General features: G+C 41.5%; 1 protein-coding gene across 3 annotated transcripts in view; it reads right to left on the bottom strand.

Annotated features, from left to right (window-relative positions):
* Window positions 1–19,399, bottom strand: part of ZNF81 (zinc finger protein 81) — an 88,409-nt gene that overhangs the window by 4,831 nt on the left and 64,179 nt on the right. For all 3 annotated transcript variants that reach the window (XM_029930528.1, XM_029930529.1, XM_029930530.1), the window contains one exon: window positions 13,325–13,420. In XM_029930528.1, the coding sequence (XP_029786388.1) occupies window positions 13,325–13,420 (96 nt within the window). The remainder of the gene's footprint in view (window positions 1–13,324; window positions 13,421–19,399) is intronic.

Below are 19,399 nucleotides of genomic sequence, written 5' to 3'. Positions count from 1 at the left end.
TAAAAGTTACACATATGCTATTCGAAATCGAACACAGGAAACCAGTATATATGATGATGATAATGACAGTGATAACAAGAAATACACATACAGGCTTACTAAGTGCTAACTTCCTGCATAACACTTAGGATGTTCCAAGCATTGTTCTAAGAAACACACACACACACACACTGGGGCACCTGGGTGGCTCAGTTGGGTAAGCGTCTGACTTCAGCTCAGGTCATGATCTTGTGGCTCACAAGTTCAAGCCCCACAACAGGCTCTGTGCTGACCACTTGGATCCTGGAGCCTGCTTCAGATTCTGTGTCTCCCTCTCTCTCTGCCCCTCAACCCATCCACTCAAATATGAAAAGCATTGAAGACTGTCAAATTTTCACATCATTGAGAATTTCAAAACAGTGGTGGGGGGGCCTGAGTGGCTCAGTCGGTTAAGAGTCCGACTTCGGCTCAGGTCATGATCTCATAGTTTGTGGGTTCATCTCGCATCAGACTCAGTGCTGACAGCTCAGAGCCTGGAGCCTGCTTTGGATTATGTGTCTCCCTCTCTCTCTGCCCTTCCCCCACTCGTACTCCCTCTCTTTCTCTCAAAAAATAAACATTAAAAAAAGAAACACACTCACTCACTCACTTAATCCTTTCAAAAGCCCTTTGAGGTACTTTCTATTATTAGGTATTTGTATTATTACCTACCTATTGCAGATAAGGAAAGTGAAGCTCAGAATGGTTATACGTATAATTTGCACTAAAATATAAGATATTAAGTGTTGGAGATTGGAGCTCAACATAAGCAATCTAGCCCTATTTTGGTAGGATGCTTGAAATAAAGTAGGGTGGACTGAAGATTAGAAAGACAAAGGTTTTAAGGGAAAATCTCTGTGGAGAGACTAGGTTTGGAGGGAGTGATTCAGAGTCTAAGTCCTCACTAGCTTATGATTCTAAATCCTCACTAATCTTGTTCCTTTTTGCTTATTAGCACCAAGACCAAATTAATGTGATCAAAAAACCAATTTAATTTACCAACAGAGTTGATCCTGAAAGTTCTCATTACAAGGAAAAAAACCCTTTTCCTCTTTTTTTTTTGGTATCTTTATGCAATGAGTTTTAACTACACTTAATGTGCTGATCATTCACAATGTATTTAAGTTAGATCATGATGCAGTAGACCTTAAACCTATACAGTGACGTATGTCAATCTCCATAAAACCAAGAAAACTTTACTCGTGACTGTAGGAAAAATACTGCGGTTGTAGCCATCCTGGCGTATATAAACAATACGTAGATATCTACACTCCAAGTCTCCAGCTAGGTATAACTGTTTTCTTGGACCTAAAGTCATATACATCAAACAAGAAGCATAAAATCAGAGAGAAGACCAGCTATCTGTGGTAGACTGAAAGCCGTCCACTAGAACCTATGTCACCATTCTTTTGCAATAACAGGGAAGTAGCCAGCCATATGGCTGCCCAGTCATATAACATTTCTTAGCCTCCTTTGAAAATTGGTGTGGCTATGTGACAATGTTCTTATCAACAGAATGTGAGAGAATATGATGGCTGCTGCTTTCAAGCCGGATCACTGAGACAGTAGGCATGTTTTCTCCATACCCTCTTCTGCCTTCTTGCTAACTAAAACCTGGTCTCGGGAGCAACACAGATACAAATGTGCAGATGCTAAACACACACACACACACACACACACACTCAAGAGACGGCAGGGTGATGTAACAGAAGGAACCTTGATTCCTGAATAAACACGAGCAACAAGGTTCCGCAAAGTGGCTGTGATATTAGCAACGTTTTCCGAGAGAGGAATAAAATTTTTCATTATTTAAGTCACTTTACCTTATAATCATTTTATTATGACAAATAAGCTTTAACATAATTAACACACTATTTTCACCCTGTGGGAATCACAGATGTTTACATGACCAGAATAGTGCATGAGACATAGGAGATTCCTGATAATTTTAAAATGGAAAAATTATACATTATTTCTTCAGCAAGAGATTTTAGATTGTGACAATGCACTGAGTCCTCAAATCCAGCTTTCCCCTGTTGGTCACTTTGATACAATATTCCGGATACATATCCCAGCCAAAAACCTCATCCTTTTATTCTTACGGTGCATTTTGATTCTCACACACTTGGCTTTAATTTATTCTGGAGATATTAAGCACTGGGTTCCTAGGCGTGGTTTTAGAAGTAGTTCTGCTTTTCACTTTAAATTACATATATCATATATAATCATATATGTAATTAATAGAAAATATATAATAAGTATAAATATAAAACTCATAAATAATTAACTTCTAAACCCCTGTTGTATTGGATAATATTTAGATCACCAGTACCAATTTTCATTGCAGAACAAAAATCTGCAATAAAAAGCTTCCCTTAACCTTTCCTGAGCCCACAGATTCAATGAACAGTACATAAATGAAGAGTCAGTGGTCTAGATAAAAGGTGTGGTGCAAGTTTGCACTCTATTTGCCACACACACAAATGCCTCAAAAGGTCCAGTTTATTCTCAAATCAAAAGACACATTCATGCCCTCTTCCTCCAGTTAGCCTGCTTGGCACTTAATTTCTTTTGAGCCACTGAAAAACGTATTTATGCTGAGAACTTTTCCTCTACAGTCAGGAACAAGACAGGGATGTCCACTCTCACCATTACAATTCAACGTAGTGCTGAAAGCCTTAGCTTCAGCAATCAGATAACAAAAAGAAATAAAAGGCATCCAAATTGGCAAGGAAGAAAGCAAACTTCACTATTTGCAGATGACATGATGCTCTGTAGAAAACCCAGAAGACTCCACCAAAAAGTTGCTAGAACTAATACATGAATTCAGTAAAGTGCAGGATAAAGAATTAATGCTCAGAAATCTGTTGCATTTCTATACACCAATTATGAAACAGCAGAAAAAGAAATCAAGGAATTGATCCAATTTTCGATTGCATCAAAAACTACAAGATACGTAGGAATAAACTTAACCAAAGAGGTATAAGATCTCTACACTGAAAACTATGGAACACTTATGAAAGAAATTGAAGAGGACACAAATAAATGGAAAAACATTTCATGTTCAAAGATTGGAAGAACAAATATTGTTAAAATGTCTATACTACCTAAAGCAATCTATACATTTAATGCAATCTCTATAAAAATACCACCAGCATTTTTAACAGAACTAGAGCAAACAATTCTAAAATCTGTATGGAAACACAAAAGACCATGAATAGACAAAGCAATCCTGAAAATGAAAAGCAAATCTGAGGTATAATGATTACAGACTTCAAACTATGTTAAAAAGCTGTAGTCATCAAGACAGTCTGGTAAAGGCACAAAAACAGACACATAGATCGATAGATCAAAATAGAAAACCCAGAAATAGATCCACAACTATACACTCAAAGACAGTCCTTTCAGTAAATGCTGTTGGGAAAACTGGATAGCAACATGCATAAGAATGAACCTGGATCACTTTCTCACACCATACACAAAAATAAATTCCAAATGGATGAAAAACTCAAGTGTGAGAGACAGGAAACCATCAAAATCTTAAGAGACCACGGACAGCAACCTCTTTGACCTCAGCCATAGCAGCTTTTTACTAGACGTTTCACCAGAGACAAGGGAAAGAAAAGCAAAAACGAACTATTGGGACTTCATGAAGATAAAAAGCTCCTGCACAGCAAAGGAAACAATCAGCAAAACTAAAAGGCAGCTTTTGGAATGGGAGAAGATATTTGCAAATGGCATATCTGATAAAGGGTTAGAAACCAAAATCTATAAACAGCTTCTCAAACTCAACACCCCAAAAACAAATAATCCAGTTAAGAAACAGGCAAAAGACATGAAAATATATTTTTCCAAAGAAGACATAGAGATGGCTAACAGACACATGAAAAGATGCTCAACATCACTCATCATCAGGGAAATACAAATCAAAACCACAATGAGATACCACCTCACACCTGCCAGAATGGCTAACATTAACAATTCAGGCAACAACAAGGTGTTTGTGAAGATGTGGAGAAAGCAGAACCCTCTTGCACTGTCGGTGGGAATGCAAACTGGTGTAGCCACTCTGAAAACAGTATGGAGGCTCCTGAAAAAACTAAACATAGAACGACCCTACAATCCAGCAACTGCACTTCTATATATTTACCCAAAGGATACAAAAATACACAGTCAAAGGGGTACATGCACCCTGATATTTATAGCAGCACTATCAACAACAGCCAAACTATGGAGAGAACCCAACTGTCCACTGAATGATGAATTGATAAAGAAGATATGGCATGTATACACACACACACACACACACACACACACACACATGAATATTACTCATCAGCAAAAAAATGAAATCTTGCCATTTGCAATGATGTGGATGGAGCTAGAGTGTGTTATGCTAAGCAAAATAAGTCAGGCCGAGAAAGATAAATGCTATATGATTTTATTCATATGTGGAATTTAAGAAACAAAACAGATGAACATAAGGGAGTGGAAAAAAAGAGAGAGGGAAACAAACCATAATAGACTCTTAACAATAGAGAACAAACTGATGATTGCTGGAGTGAGGTGGGTGGGCGATGGGCCAGATAGGTGATGGGTACTAAAGAGGGCACTTGTTAGGATGAGCACTGGGTGTTGTGTAAGCGATGAATCACCGAATTCTACTCCTGAAACCAATACTGCACTGTATGTTAACTAACTACGGTTTAAATAAAAATCTGAAAAGAAAAATAAGTTAGAGAACAAATGATAAAAGAAACATGTTTATGCTTCATTAAGCCGTGGAAGCCTTTTATTTTGAGCATTAATCTGATCATATTGCTAGTGAGATTTTTTCTAAATTTCAAAAGCAGACACCTTCTGTGTGATTCATTTTGCTCATCATTGTAATAGATTTCTATTATAATAGAAACAATGCACAAGCAGTAAACTTTTTTAGTCTTTTTTAATGTTTATTTATTTTTGAGAAAGAGAAAAAGAAACAGAGTGTGAGTAGGAGAGGGGGCAGAGAGGGATACACAAAATCTGAAGCAGGGCCCAGGCTCTGAGTTCTCAGCACAGAGCCTGACGTGGGGCTTGAACTCATGAACAGTGAGATCATGACCTGAGCCGAAGTCGGATGCTCAACCAACTGAGCTACCCAGACGCCCCAAGAATAACAATCTTCCACAGACTATTTCAGAAAATAGAAAAGGGAACACCTCACAACTCATTTATGTGGCCAGCATACTCCTAATACCAAAACCTGACATAGACATTGCAAAAAACGAAAAATACAACCAAAATCACTTATAAAATTGCAAATATTTTAAACAAAGTATCAGTAAATATAACCAAAAATATATATTAAGGGTTATATATCATAAACAACTAGTATTTATCTCAGAAATACAAGGTTAATTTAACATTTGAAAATCAATACATAACTCACATTAAGAAAATAAAAGAAACAACTCATATGATTACTATAATAAGATGAATAAAAAGCATTTGACAACATTCAACATGTAACCATAATTAGAAAAAAAAACCTCTTCAACAAGCTAGGATTTAAAAAGAACTTCTAGAAGTGTGCCTGAGTGCCTCAGTCGGCTAAGTGTCTGACTTCAGCTCAGGTCATGATCTCAGTTTGTGGGTTTCAGCCCCGCATCAGGCTCTATGCTGACAGCTCAGAGCCTGCTTCAGATTTTATGTCTCCCTCTCTTTCTGCCCCTCCCCACTTCTCAAAAATAAATAAACATTAATAAGAAAATTTAAAAAGAACTTTAATAACTTGATATATAGGGCAGCTTCAAAAAACATCATACATAATGGTATGAATTTCTTAAAAAATATTTTAACGTTTATTTATTATTGAGAGACAGCGCATGAGCAAGGGAGGGGCAAAGAGAGGGGGAGACACAGAATCGGAAGCAGCCTCCAGGCTCTGAGCTGTCAGCACAGAGCCTAACACAGGGCTCGAACTCACAGAGCGTTGAGATCGTGGCCTGACCCAAAGTCAGATGTTTAACCGACTGAGCCACCCACATGCCCCAATGGTATGAATTTTTTTTATCCCTAGTATCAGTAACAAGGCAAGTGTGCCCACACTCACCACTTCTATTCAACATCAAACTGAAGGTCTTAGTGAAAAAAGGAAAAGAAATAAAAAGTTCGAAATCGGAAAGGAAAAAATAAAAGTGTTTCTTTAAAAATTTTTTTAATGTTTTTTATTTATTTTTGAGAGACAGAGAGAGATAGCACGAGCAGGGGAGGGTCAGAGAGAGAAGGAGACACAGAACCCAAACCAGGCTCCAGGCTGTCAGCACAGAGCCTAATGTGGGGCTCAAACCATGAACTGTGAGATCATGACCTGAGCTGAAGCTGGACGCTTAATCGACTGAGCCACCCTGGTGCCCCAAACTGTTTCTTTTTTTAAAAAATGCTTATTTAGTAGTTTTGAGAAAGCAAGTTGGAGGTAAGGGGCAGAGAGAGAGGGAGACAGAGGATCTGAAGCCAATTCTGTGCTGACAGCAAAGAGCCCAACAAGGGGCTCGAACTCACAGACCCTGAGATCATGACCTGAGCTGGAGTCAGACACTCAACCGACTGAGCCTCCCAGGCACCCTGTAAAAGTGTTTCTAAAGTGACAATGATTACTTACATGAAAAACCCCAAGGAACCTAAAAGAAAACTAATAGGTGGATGTAGGAATGCCTCAGGATACAAAGTCAATGTACAAAAATCAATCATGAGCAATTTATACTGGCAATGAACAATCCAAAAATAAAATTTAAAAAACAATACCATTTTACCATAGCATCAAAAAGCATCAAATATTTAGGGATATATTTAATGAAGGATACATAAGACTTCTACACTGACAACCATAAAACAGCCCTGAAAGAAATCAAACACCTAAATAAATGCAGAAAATATGCCATGCTCATGGATTAGAAGGCTCAGTATTGTGAAGATATAATTTCTCGTAAAATTGGTCCATAGAGTCAACTCAACTCCAAACAAAATTCTAGCAGGCTTTTTTTTTTTTTTAAAAGTACACTCTGATTATAAAATTTATATGGAAATGCAAATGACCTAGAAGAGCCAAGTCATTTAAAAAAGGGCAAAGTTGGGGAACTTACCCTACCTGACTTCAAGACACATTATAAAAGCTACAGTAATAGAGAAAGTATGGGTTTGCCAAAAGGACAGTATATTAACTATATTTTCTTATTTCCTGTATTTTTTGTAAGTATTTAAGTCCAGTATAGTTAATGTACAGTGCTATGTTAGTTTCAGGTGTACAGCATACTGATTCAACAATTCTATATATTGCTCAGGGCTCATCATGATAAGTGTATTCTTAATCCCCTTCACCTATTTCACCCATCCCTCCCACCCCCTACCCTGCTTCTGGTAACTATCAGTCTGTTCTCTGTAGTTAAGAGTCTGTTCTTGGTGTCTCTCTCTTTTTGTTTGTTTGTTTGTTTTGTCTCTTAAATACCACATATGAGTGAAATCATATGGTAATTGTCTTTCGCTGACTTATTTCATTTAGCCTTATATTCTCTAGATCCATCCATGTTGTTAATGGCAAGATTTCATTCTTTTCTATGCCTGAATAGTATTGCAGTGCGTGCGTGCGTGTGTGTATCATATGTTCTTTATCATACTTTCTGTATTCTTTTTTAATTTATTTTTTAATATTTATTTATTTTTGAGAGAGAGACAGAGCACAAGCGAGGGAGGGGCAGGGAGAGAAGGAGACACAGAATCGGAAGCAGGCTCCAGGGTCCGAGCTGTCAGCACAGAGCCCGACGTGGGGCTCAAACTCACAAACCGCGAGATCATGACCTGAGCTGGTCAGACGCTCAACTACATGAGCCACCCAGGCACCCTTTATTTTCTGTATTCTTTTTTTTTTTATAATAGTTTATTGTCAAATTAGTTTCCATATAACACCCAGTGCTTCTCCCCACAAGTGCCCCCCACCATGACCATTCCCCCTCCCCCTCCCCCTTCAGTACATGGTTCGTCTCCAGTATTCAGTAGTCTCCCTTGATCTGTGTCCCTCACTCTCCCCAGCTCTCTTTCCCCCCTCCTCTCCCTATGGTCCCCTGCCAGGTCTCTCCTGTTAGACCTATGAGTGCAAATATATGGTATCTGTCCTTCTCTGCCTGACTTATTTCGCTTAGCATGACACCCTCGAGGTCCATCCACTTTAATACTCTGCCACACCTGAAGCCTTGTTCAGGCTGGAGAGAAAGCTTCTCCCAGTGCTAGTTCATTCCCAGAGATAGAAAATGGCTTCCCTGTAAGTACACCTTTCATATGCAAACCAACCAATCCAGAGCCCATGTCCACTAACTATCTCCTTTATTAAGTTCTCACATGTTGAGTCACTAATCCTCCTGCCCTAATCACCTCAGTGCCAGGTATCAGGTAACTACAGACAGTCCCTACACCCCAGGAGCTCCGCTGAAATTACTCAAACTAGCCAATCCTAAATGTCCCCAGCCTGCTCACTCTGCCTTACCCATTCTTTACCAGGAAAATAACAATAAAGGCTCTTGCCCATGCTTTCCCCTCACGACTTCGGCCTTCTGGCTGACCCTGGTGCTTCCCTGTGTGGCATATCTCCTCCTCTTGGGAACTGTGAGTTACAAACTATCTTTTCTTTTTTTAAAAGTTTATTTATTTATTTTGAGAGAGACAAAGAGTGAGTGGAGGAGGGGCAGAAAGAAGGAGAGAGAGAATCCCAACCAGGCTCCAAGCTGTCAGTGCATAGTCCAATGTGGGGCTCAACCTCACAAAACTGAGATCATGATCTGAGCCGAAACCAAGAGTTGGACGCTTAACCAACTGAGCTACCCAGGCGCCCACAAACTATCTTTTCAGTGGCACTCATCTCTGGACCTGTTGGGCTTACATTACCTGAATAATATTAAAACCTACTTTTTTTTTTTTTTAGAGACAAAGAAAGTGAGCATGAGCAGGGGAAGGGCAGAGGGAGAGGAAGAGAGAGAATCTTAGGCAGGCTCCACACATACTGCAGAGGCCTCCACAGGGCTCCATCTCACAATCATGAGATCATGCATGACTTGTGCTGAAACCAACAGTCAGACGCTCAACTGACTGAGCCATCTGGGTGTCCCAAAGCCTACGTTCTAAAACAAAGACATATAGGGGCACCTGGTTGTATCAGTCGGTGGAGCATGTGGCTCTTGATCTTGGGTTTGTGGGTGGATTCCACGTTGGATGTAGAGGTTATTTAAAAATAAAATCTTAAAACAAAACAGGGAGACATTTAGATCAATTGAGCAGAACGAAGAGTCCAAAAACAGGTTCACATGTAGAAAGTCAATTGATTTTGAAGAACATAACTAGGAAATGCAATGGCAAAAAAAAGGTCTCTTCAATAAATCGTTCTGTAAAAAGTAGATTTTTTTATAGTTTATTGTCAAGTTGGTTTCCATGTAACACCCAGTGCTCTTCCCCACAAGTGCCCTCCTCCATGTCCATTATTCCCCTTCCCCACTACCCCTTCGGACCTCAGTTTGTTTTTAGTGTTCAAGAGTCTCTCATGATTTGCCTCTCTCCCTCTCCCTAACTCTTTTTCCCCCTTCCCCTCCCCATGGTCCTCTGTTAGGTTTCTCCTGTTCTACCTATGAGTGCAAATACATGGTATCTGTCCTTCTCTGCCTGACTTATTTCGCTTAGCATGACACCCTCGAGGTCCATCCACTTTTCTACAAATGGCCAGATTTCAGTCTTTCTCATTGCCATGTAGTACTCCATTGTATATATATATATATATACCACATCTTCTTGATCCATTTGTCAGCTGATGGACATTTAGGCTCTTTCCATGATTTGGCTATTGTGAAAAGTACTGCTGTGAACATTGGGGTACATGTGCTCCTATGCATCAACACTTCTGCATCCCTTGGGTAGATCCCTAGCAGTTCTATTGCTAGGTCATAGGGGAGTTCTATTGTTAATTTTTTGAGGAACCTCCACACTGTTTCCCAGAGCGGCTCCCTCCTACACTGTTGGTGGGAATGTAAAAAGTGGATATTGTACTGATAAAAATGAACATTGGTCCTTATGTCAAACATACAAAATGGATTGTAGACCTAAACTAAAAAAGCTAAAATGCTAAAGCTTATGGAAGACAATGTGAGAAAATCTTTTTAACTTTGTGCTTAGGCCAAAAGTACTAGAAAGTGTTAAAAGATGGTAAATTAGAGGGCACCTGGATGGCTCAGCCGGTTGAGTGTCTGACTTCAGCTCAGGTCATAATCTCATGGTTCGTGGGTTCAAGCCCCATGTTGGGCTCTGTGCTGACTGCTCAGAGCCTGGAGCCTGCTTCAGATTCAGTGTCTCCCTCTCTCTCTGCCCATCCTCCACTAGAACTCTGTCTCTCTCTCAAAAATAAATAAACCTTAAAAAATTTTTAAAAATTAAATAAAAAAGATGGTAAATTAGACTCCATCAAAATCAAAATGCTTGCTCCTTTTGAAATAATTTTTAAAGCTCATTTATTTCAAGAGGGACAGAGCACGAGCAGGGGAGGGGCAGAGAGAGAGGGGGAGAGAGAGAATTCCAAGCAGCCTCTGCATGGTTAGTGGAGAGCCCGATGCAGGGCTTGAACTCACGAACAGTGAGATCATGGCTTGAGCAGAAACCAAGAGTTGGATGCTTAATCAGTTGAGCCACCCAGGCGCCCCCAAATGTTTGCTTTTTGATCAGCACCAGTAGGAAGATGGAGGCGAAAGCCACAAATTAAAACAAAAGGTTGACAATGGATATATCTGGAACAGGAATTCTATCCAGCAAATATAAAGGACTCTGAAAACACATTAAGGAAACAACCCAATTAAAAAAAATGGGAAAGATAGTTGAACAGACACTTCAAACAAAAATGTACAAATGGTCACTGAGCACATGAAAAAATACTTTTCATTACTCATCAGAGGAATGCAACTTAAAAATTGTAATGAGATGTCATTACACATCCACTATAATAGCAAAAACGAGAGAAATTGATGGTTCTAAGTGTTGGTGAGAATGTGGAGCAACTGAAATTCTTGTGTGTTGCTGTTGGAAGTGTAAAATTACTGCCACTTTGGAAGATAAATTGGCCATGTCTTATTTTTATTTTGTTTTATTTTATTTTTTTAAGTTTATTTATTTTGAGAGAGACAGACAGACAGAAAGAGAGCAAGAGTGAGTGCAGGCAGAGAGAGTGGAAGAGAGAGAGAATGCCATGCAGGCTCTATACCATCAGTGGAGAGCCCAAAGCAGGGATTGAACACCCAAACTGTGAGATCGTGACCTGAGCCAAAATCAAGAATCAGATGCTTAACTGAATGAGCCACTCAGGTGCCCCTGGCCATGTCTTACAAAGGCAAGCATATACCTACACAATTTTATGACCCACCAACTCTACTCCTAGGTATTTACCTAAGAGAAATGCGAACATATGGTCACACAAAGACATACCAGAATGTTCACTACAGCCTTATTCACAATAACCAAATAATACCCACCTGTCATCAACAGGTATACAAGTAAATAAATGGCAATCTATTCATACTGAGAAACAGTATTGAACATTTAAAAGGGATGAACTAGGGGCATCTGGGTGGGTCAGTTAGCTAAGTGTTGACTTCAGCTCAGGTCGTGATCTCACGGTTCATGAGTTGAGCCCTGTCTCGGGCTCTGTGCTGATGGCTCAAAGCCTGGATCCTGATTTGGATTGTGTGTCTCCCTCTCTCTTTGCCCCTCCCCTGCTCATGCACTGTCTCTCTCTCTCTCTCTCTCTCTCTCTCTCTCTCTCTCTCTCTCTCAAAAATAAATAAACATTAAACAAAATAAAATAAAAGTAATAAAGTACTTATGTACTCAATAACACTGATAAATCACAAAATTAATATGCTGAACAAATGAAGCCAGACCCAGAAGCGTATATACAGTATGAGTCTACTCATATGAAACCCTAAAAAAGACAAATCTAACCTATAGTGACAGAAAGCACGTCAATGGTTGCCTAGGGCTGACAGTGTGGTGCCTACTGACTACAAGGGGCATGAAAGCTCGTTTCTGTGAGACAGAACATTATGTATCATGATTGGGGTGGTGGTTACACCGGTGTGCGCCTTCTTCAAACTGTGCACCTGAAATGGATACATTTGATTGTATGTAAATTATACCTTAATATAGTAGATTTATTTAAAAGAAAAAATCCTAAGTGACGGTGATCCTAAGGTCAGAAGATGGGAGAGAGGCATGGTGATAGGGAGGTGGAGAGGAGTGAGGAACATGAAAGCAATACCTACAAAGAGAAGAGGAGCTGAGGCTGGTTGTGGATGACACTTTATTGGGATCTTAGACGTGAGAAGATGAAACTGAGGAGGAAAAAGGCGAAAGGGTACTAGGAAGAGGAGGAGTGAGGCAACCAGCTGGTTTACAAAGAAGGCAAACCCACTAGAACCTGAAAGTACAGAGGCCCCTGGGCGGCTCAATCAGCTGAGCATCTGACTCTGGCTCAGGTCATGATCCTGCAGTTCATGGGTTTGAGCCCTGCTTCAGGCTTTGTGCTGATGGCTCAGAGCCTGGAGCCTGCTTCTGATTCGGTGTCTTCCCCTCTCTCTGCACTTCCCCTACTTGCACTCTCCTTCTCTCTTTCTCAAAAATAAATAAACATGAAAAAAAAAGAACCTGAAAGTATATGATAAGAATCTAAGACGTCGGAGGTGGGGTTTCAGTAATGAAGCATAAAAATGTGATGGAAGGAGGGAACATCCAAAAAAGCAAGATCTATAGGGAGGAAGCCTGGCATTTGATCCAGAGTGCAGGAACTGTAGAAATTCTCCTGGACGAAAGTCAGGCCAAAAAGAGAGTTGAGAACAGTAAGGAAATAAGGGGAGAGAGCAGTCTGGTACCTAAGAGGTTATCTCCTCTTAAGCAGCTTCCAAAGTTTAGAACCTTCAAGAAGTTAGCAATAATAGCATTTTATTTTATTTTTTTCCCCATAATATTTTATTGTGAAATTGTTTTCCATACAACACCCAGTGCTCTTCCCCACAAGTGCCCTCCACCATCACCACCACCTCTTTCCCCCCCTCCTCCTTCCCCTTCAACCCTCAGTTCCTTCTCAGCATTCAATAGTCTCTCAAGTTTTGCATCCCTCTCTCTCCCCAACTCTCTCTTCCTCCTCCGCTCCCCCTGGTAGCAATAATAGCATTTTAAAGGCATCACCCTCTTAGGAAAAGGAAAGTGTTTCCGTGCCCCCAAATCCATCTGGGTTGCACTCACTCACCTGAACAGCTCTGATGTGGGGTTTTTCTCTCCAAAATCCATGGCTCCTCTCCTTGCTCCAACTTGAAGATGACCTCCGGTTTGGGAACTTGGTACCCTGTTAACACAGGACATGATAGAATTGGGTCCAGCGAATTGCTTTCCACTTGTTCTTTGAAAAAGTAACCACATTTCACTGGGAAAAGAGCAATAATCACAGAGTTTAATGGACTGAAGCGTCTCAGACCAATCAAGGATGCCAGCAGCATGTCATAGAGTTCTCAGAGGCTGAGAATGGAAACACTCTCTTGGAGGCTTTGTGTTCGTTTCTTAGAGCTGCTCTCACCAAGTACCAAAAACTGGGTGGCTTAAAACAGCAGAATGTCATTGTCTCACATTTCTGGAGGCTCAAGTCAGAAATTAAAGTGTTTAGCAGCGCCATGCCCTTTCTGGCAGATGTAAGGGAGAATCCTTCCATGAATCTTCCACCCTGTTCTTTGCCAGCAATGATGTTCTGTTCTTTGATGTTCTTAAACTTGTAAATGCATCACTTCAGTCACCTGGATGTCTTCTGTGTGCCTTCACATCGTCTTCCCTCTATGTGTCTCTATTTCTATGCCCAAATTTCCCTTTTTCATAAGGACACCAGTCATATTAAAAATATTTTTTAATGTTTATTTTTGAGAGAGAGAGAGAGAGAGACAGACATAGTGCTAGTTGGGTAGGGGCAGAGACAAAGGGAGAAACAGAATCTGAAGCAGGCTCCAGGCTTCGAGCTGTCAGCACAGATACTGACATGGGGCTCAAACCCACAAACCTTGAGATCATGACCTGGGCTGAAGTCAATGTGTAACTGACTGAGCCACCCAGGCACCCCAGGAAACCAGCCATATTAGATTAGGGCCAACCCCCAGTGAACTCATTTTAACTTGATTTCTTCAGGGGCACTTGGGTGGCTCAGTTGGTTAAGCAACTGACTCTTGATTTCAGCTCAGGTCATGATTTCACAGTCATGAGATCTGTCAGCACAGAGCCTGCTTAGGATTCTCTCTGCCCATCTCTCTGTCCTTCCCCTTTCATGCTTCCTGTCTCTAAAAATAAATAAACATTTAAAAAATTTTAACTTAATCACCTCTATAAAGATGCTATTTCCAAATAAGGTCACAGACTTCTGCATATCTTTTTTTCAGGGGACACACCATTCAACCCATAAAAATCTGCCCTCTGACCCCTTCAATTCATGTCCTTCCCACATGCAAAATATATTAACCCCATCCCAATATCCCCCAAAGTCTTACTCATTCCAGCATCAAGTCTTAAATTCAAAATCTATCTAAATATCAGCTCAAAGTCTCAAACCTTATCATCTAAAATCACCCAGATTGGTTATGGATGAGAGAGGAGTGTACGGTATCTTGGGACAGTCTCTCTCCATGCAAACCTGTGAAAGCAGACAAGTTAACCTGCTTCCAAAATACAGTGATAGGACATGCATAGGATAGACATTCCCATTCCAAAGGGGAGAAGCTGGAACGAAAAAAGGGATCACAGGTCCCAACAAAGTCCAAAGCCTAGCAAGGCAAATTCCACTAGATTTTGAGGCTTGAGAGTAATTCTTATTGGCTCAGTGTTCCATCCTCCAAGCCTACAAGGGTGGTGGCCCCACTCTATTGGCCCCGGGCCAGGAGTGGCACCACTCACTATTACCTCTCCTGGTCCATTAGCAAAATATTTGCTTCCTGTTCCTGTGAGCTTAAGCTCTGCTGTTCCAAAGGGAGGAATGCTTCCACTGGGAGTCACATTAATGATCCCACTGAACTGGGAGACTTATCTGCCACCTGGACGTTTTGGGCTCCTCACATCTGTGAATCAAAAGGCAAAGAAGGGAATTACTGTGCTGGCTGGGGTGACTGATCCTGAATTGGATCTGCAGCCCCACAATGGAAATGAGGAAGAAGTGTGTCTGGAATACAGGAATTCCCTTAGAGGCGGATCTCTTAGTACTACTGTGGTCCTGTGATTAAAGTCAGTGGAAACTACAATGATCCAATTCAGGCAGATCCTTCCGGAATGAAGCTTCGGTCACCTCAATAGATGAAGAACCAGAACCCACTGAGGTGTTTGCTGAGGGCAGAGGGAACAAGGAATGGTTACTGAAAGAAGGCATTCTACCTCAAGACTGGAACACAACTTGCCTCAGTTTGCAGTCTGCAGGCCTGCCCTATAAATTTCAGACTTGTCCGTCCCTGCAATCAGGTGAGCCAGTTACTTAAAATAAACCTCTTTCCCAGATTCTATATGTATACGTATTCATTCTCTCTGTCTCCCTCTATGCACATGTACTATGGATAGTGTGTGGGTGTGGGTGCACTCTGTATGTGTATATAACTGTATCTTATTGGTTCCATTTCTCTGGAGAGCCATAATACAGATTTTGAGAGTGACTGTAGAGAAAAAGAATAGTAAGAGTGTGTTTTCTGAACTGGCTATGGGGTTTCTAGAATCGGTTCCCTATTCTGATTAGATTCGAAGGCACTAGTGACTCTATTTCCAGTGGTAAAGTGGGCACTGGTAGTCCATGGCGTGATGTGGCAAAAGAGATACGCAAAGTATCACCACTGGATACACCTAATCAAATGCTGATGAGAGGCATGGTTCTGTGGGACATTATATTTGATACCCTAGACATTTCTGTCAGACTTGCAAGTGTAAGGTTGCCTGGTCGCTCTTAATTGCACTGGTCAAAGAGGGTGGGGGGACCGAAGGATGAACTCAGGGATTTGATTTCCCAGCTCAGGCACTGCATAAATGACCTGAAAATCTCTATGGCTGCCCTGAAAGGAACCCCTTCCTCCTATAGCTGCAGAGTTGATACTGCTGAAAACCAAACCCAGAGTTTCATCCTCTGAGCGGCTACAGTTCAACACAAATTTAATTCCAAACTTCACAGGGTGTCTGCCATTCAGGTGAGGGAACTGACTGAGAAGGAACGGGATTCTAAAAATCAGAATGGACACATATGAGGACGCTGAATTTCTACATTCTGACGAGTCTTCTTTGCCAGTAGAAGTAGCCCTTCTACCCTTCTCTGAGAAGACTAACCCTACTTTGCCTGAGGCCCCTGCAATGGCCTCCTCTGAGGTACTTGCCTTGCAAGGTACTGCTGAGTTCTCCCAGGACCTACCCTTATTTGCTTCTAGACCTCTCACTAGACTCAAGTCTCATCATGGCCCAAAGAGTGAGGTACAGTGTAAATTCATGAGGGGGTGCAAAATAAGTGCATTATTTGTCCATGTATACAGAAGGAAATCTGGGAAATCTGGGTGAAAATGGATATGAAAAGTGTGGGATAATGGGAGTGCCTGGGTGGCTGAGTCAGTTGAGCATCCGACCCTTGATTTTGGCTGAGGTCCTAATCTCAAAGTTTGTGGGATCAAGCCCTGTGTTGGGTTCTGTGCTGACAGTGTGGAGAGTGCTTGGGATTCTCTCTCCTTCCCTCTCTCCCTGCCCTTTTGCCACATTCTCTCTCTCAAAATAAATAAATAAACTTTAAAGGAGTGTGGGATAATGGAAAGAACATAAAGTTGGATCAGGCTAAATTTACTGGTATGTGCATACTAAACAGATTCTGAACGTAATGTTGCCATTTGGGTTAGAAAGGGCTTATACATTTTGCTTGGTTGGCTGAAACATGGATCAAAATGGCCTGAACTAAATGGAGCTGAAATGGAGCACTGCTTTGGAAGAACTCTCTATACCATACAGAAATGCATTCAAAGGCTTGGGGAGATTGGGGAGTTACAGTGGCTTTATCATGTAAGACATGCTGTCCCTCACTGGGAGGATCCAGAGGACATGCCTGTGACCAGGGCTGTGACACACAAATTTGAGGTGGGTGGGGGCAGAATCCTTGAAAAGCACTGTGATTGCTTCTTCTCTGAAGGACACACAATTATAGTAGAAGCGCTGTCACTGCATTGGGAAACCCAAATGCAATGGGCGTAATTGGATCCTGGGGTGGAAGGGCCACATGGGGGCACTGATTGCTAAATGCAAGGTAGACACAGTTGCTATAGTGGACAGAGGGTCAGAGCAGTGATCAGAATAGTTTGACTTGCAGAGAGACCCATGGTGTTGGCTAGTTGATCATGATGTCCCTAGAAAATAGATGAACAATCTATTAAATTCTTTTTTTTTTAAGTTTTTAAAGGTTTATTTATCTTTGAGAGAGAGAGAGAGAGAGAGAGAGAGAGAGAGAGAGAGAGAGAGAGAGAGAGAAAGAGAGGAGAGGAGAGGAGAGGAGAGAAGAGGAGAGGAGAGGAGAGGAGAGGAAAGAGAGATAATCTAAAGCAGGCTCCAGGTTCTGAGCTGTCAGCACAGAGCCTGACGTGGCGCTTGAACTTGCGAACTGTGAAATCCTGACCTGAGCCAAGTTGGATGCTAAATCGACTGAGCCACCCAGGCACCCCAGCAATCTATTAAATTCTTACTTGATGTGTATAAAGGTAAAAGTTCTAGGTCCAGTGAACAGAGGTCTAACTTGAAACATAAAAACAGAGAGTCTCAGCTCCTCAATCCATTTTCAGACTTGAGCCAGTTTACAGACCCAGAAACCTTTGAATGAAGGGGAGACCAGGTCCCTTGAGGAAGACCCCCCCCATTACACTGTCAAAATTTATACTACTCCTCTTTATCCCAGCCTTCTCTAAAGGGATTTACAGCCCCCTTGTCAGGGTGACTGTGCATTAAGGGAAAGGACATAGTGAGGCTTTTCAGAGGTCACTGGAGACCAGTTCTAAACGAACACTAATTCCAGGAGACCCAGGATGTCATTGTGGCCCACCAGACAGCATAGGGGCTTATGAGAATGATCAACTGAGTTTCAGCCTAGCTCCATCTCATAGAAGGCCTGGCAGGCCCCCAAACCCATCCTGTGCTTATCTCCCCGGTTCAGGAACACAAAATTAGAATACAGATACTCAGCAACTGGCAGAATGCCCATATTGGTTCCCTGACCTGTGCAGTGAGAACTACTACAGTGAGAAAGGCCAAGTGGAAGCTACTAGAACTGCCTCTACTAGGAAAATAGTAAACCAAAGAAATACTGCCTTCCTGTAAGAATTGCAGAGATTAGGGCTGCCATCAAAAACCCGAAGGTTGTTGTTCCACCACATCTCTATTCAACTCGCCTATTTGGCCTGTGCGGAGGACAAATAGATCTTAGAGAATGACAGTGGCTCATCATAAGCTTAACCAGGTGGCAACTCCAATAGCAGCTGCTGGACCAGATGGGGGTTCACTGCTGAAACAAGTGAACACATCCCTTGGTACCTGCTATGTCGCTATTGATCTGGCAAATGTGTGGGTGGGGTTTTTGTTTTGTTTTATTTTGTTGCAATACCTCTTAGTAAAGACTACTAGAAACAGTTTGCTTTCAGTTGTTAAGACCAACTATATATATATACACACACACACACACACACACACACATTTACTATATATATACATTTACTGTCCTACCTCAGAAGTATAACAGCCTTTCAGTCCTATGTCATAATTTAGTCTGAAGGGATCTTTTCTTTAAAGTTTATGTGTTTATTTTGAGAGAGAGAACAAGGGAGTGGCGGGAATAGGGGGAGGGGAGCAGAGACAGATGGGGAGAGAGAGAGAATCCCAAACAGGCTCTGCACTGCCAGCATGGAGCCTGATGAGGGGCTCAAACTCCTGAACCATGAGATCATGACCTGAGCTGAAACCAAGAGTCTGATGCTTAACTGCCTGAGTCACCAGGCACTCCTGGTCTGCAGGGACCTTGACGGACTTTCCCTTCCACAAAATACCACATTGGTCCATTGCACTGATGACATTATGCTGACTGGACCTTATGAACGAGAAGCAGTAATGACTTTTGACTTACTGGTAAGCTATCTGTATGTCAGAGAGTAGGAAATAAATCTTATAAAAATTTAGGGGCCATCTATCTCAGAGAAATTTCCATGCCATTGGGCCTCTAGAAATGTCCAAGTGAATAATAAGTTTTTGCATCTGGCTCTTCCTAGAAGGATAATGCCTGCGGGTCCTCAACAGACTTCAGAGG

Source organism: Suricata suricatta, chromosome X (genome assembly GCF_006229205.1).
Source record: "Suricata suricatta isolate VVHF042 chromosome X, meerkat_22Aug2017_6uvM2_HiC, whole genome shotgun sequence".
NCBI classification, from domain to species: domain Eukaryota; kingdom Metazoa; phylum Chordata; class Mammalia; order Carnivora; family Herpestidae; genus Suricata; species Suricata suricatta.
Note: the sequence above shows the minus strand (reverse complement) of the source record. Positions and strands in the feature narration are given on the sequence as shown.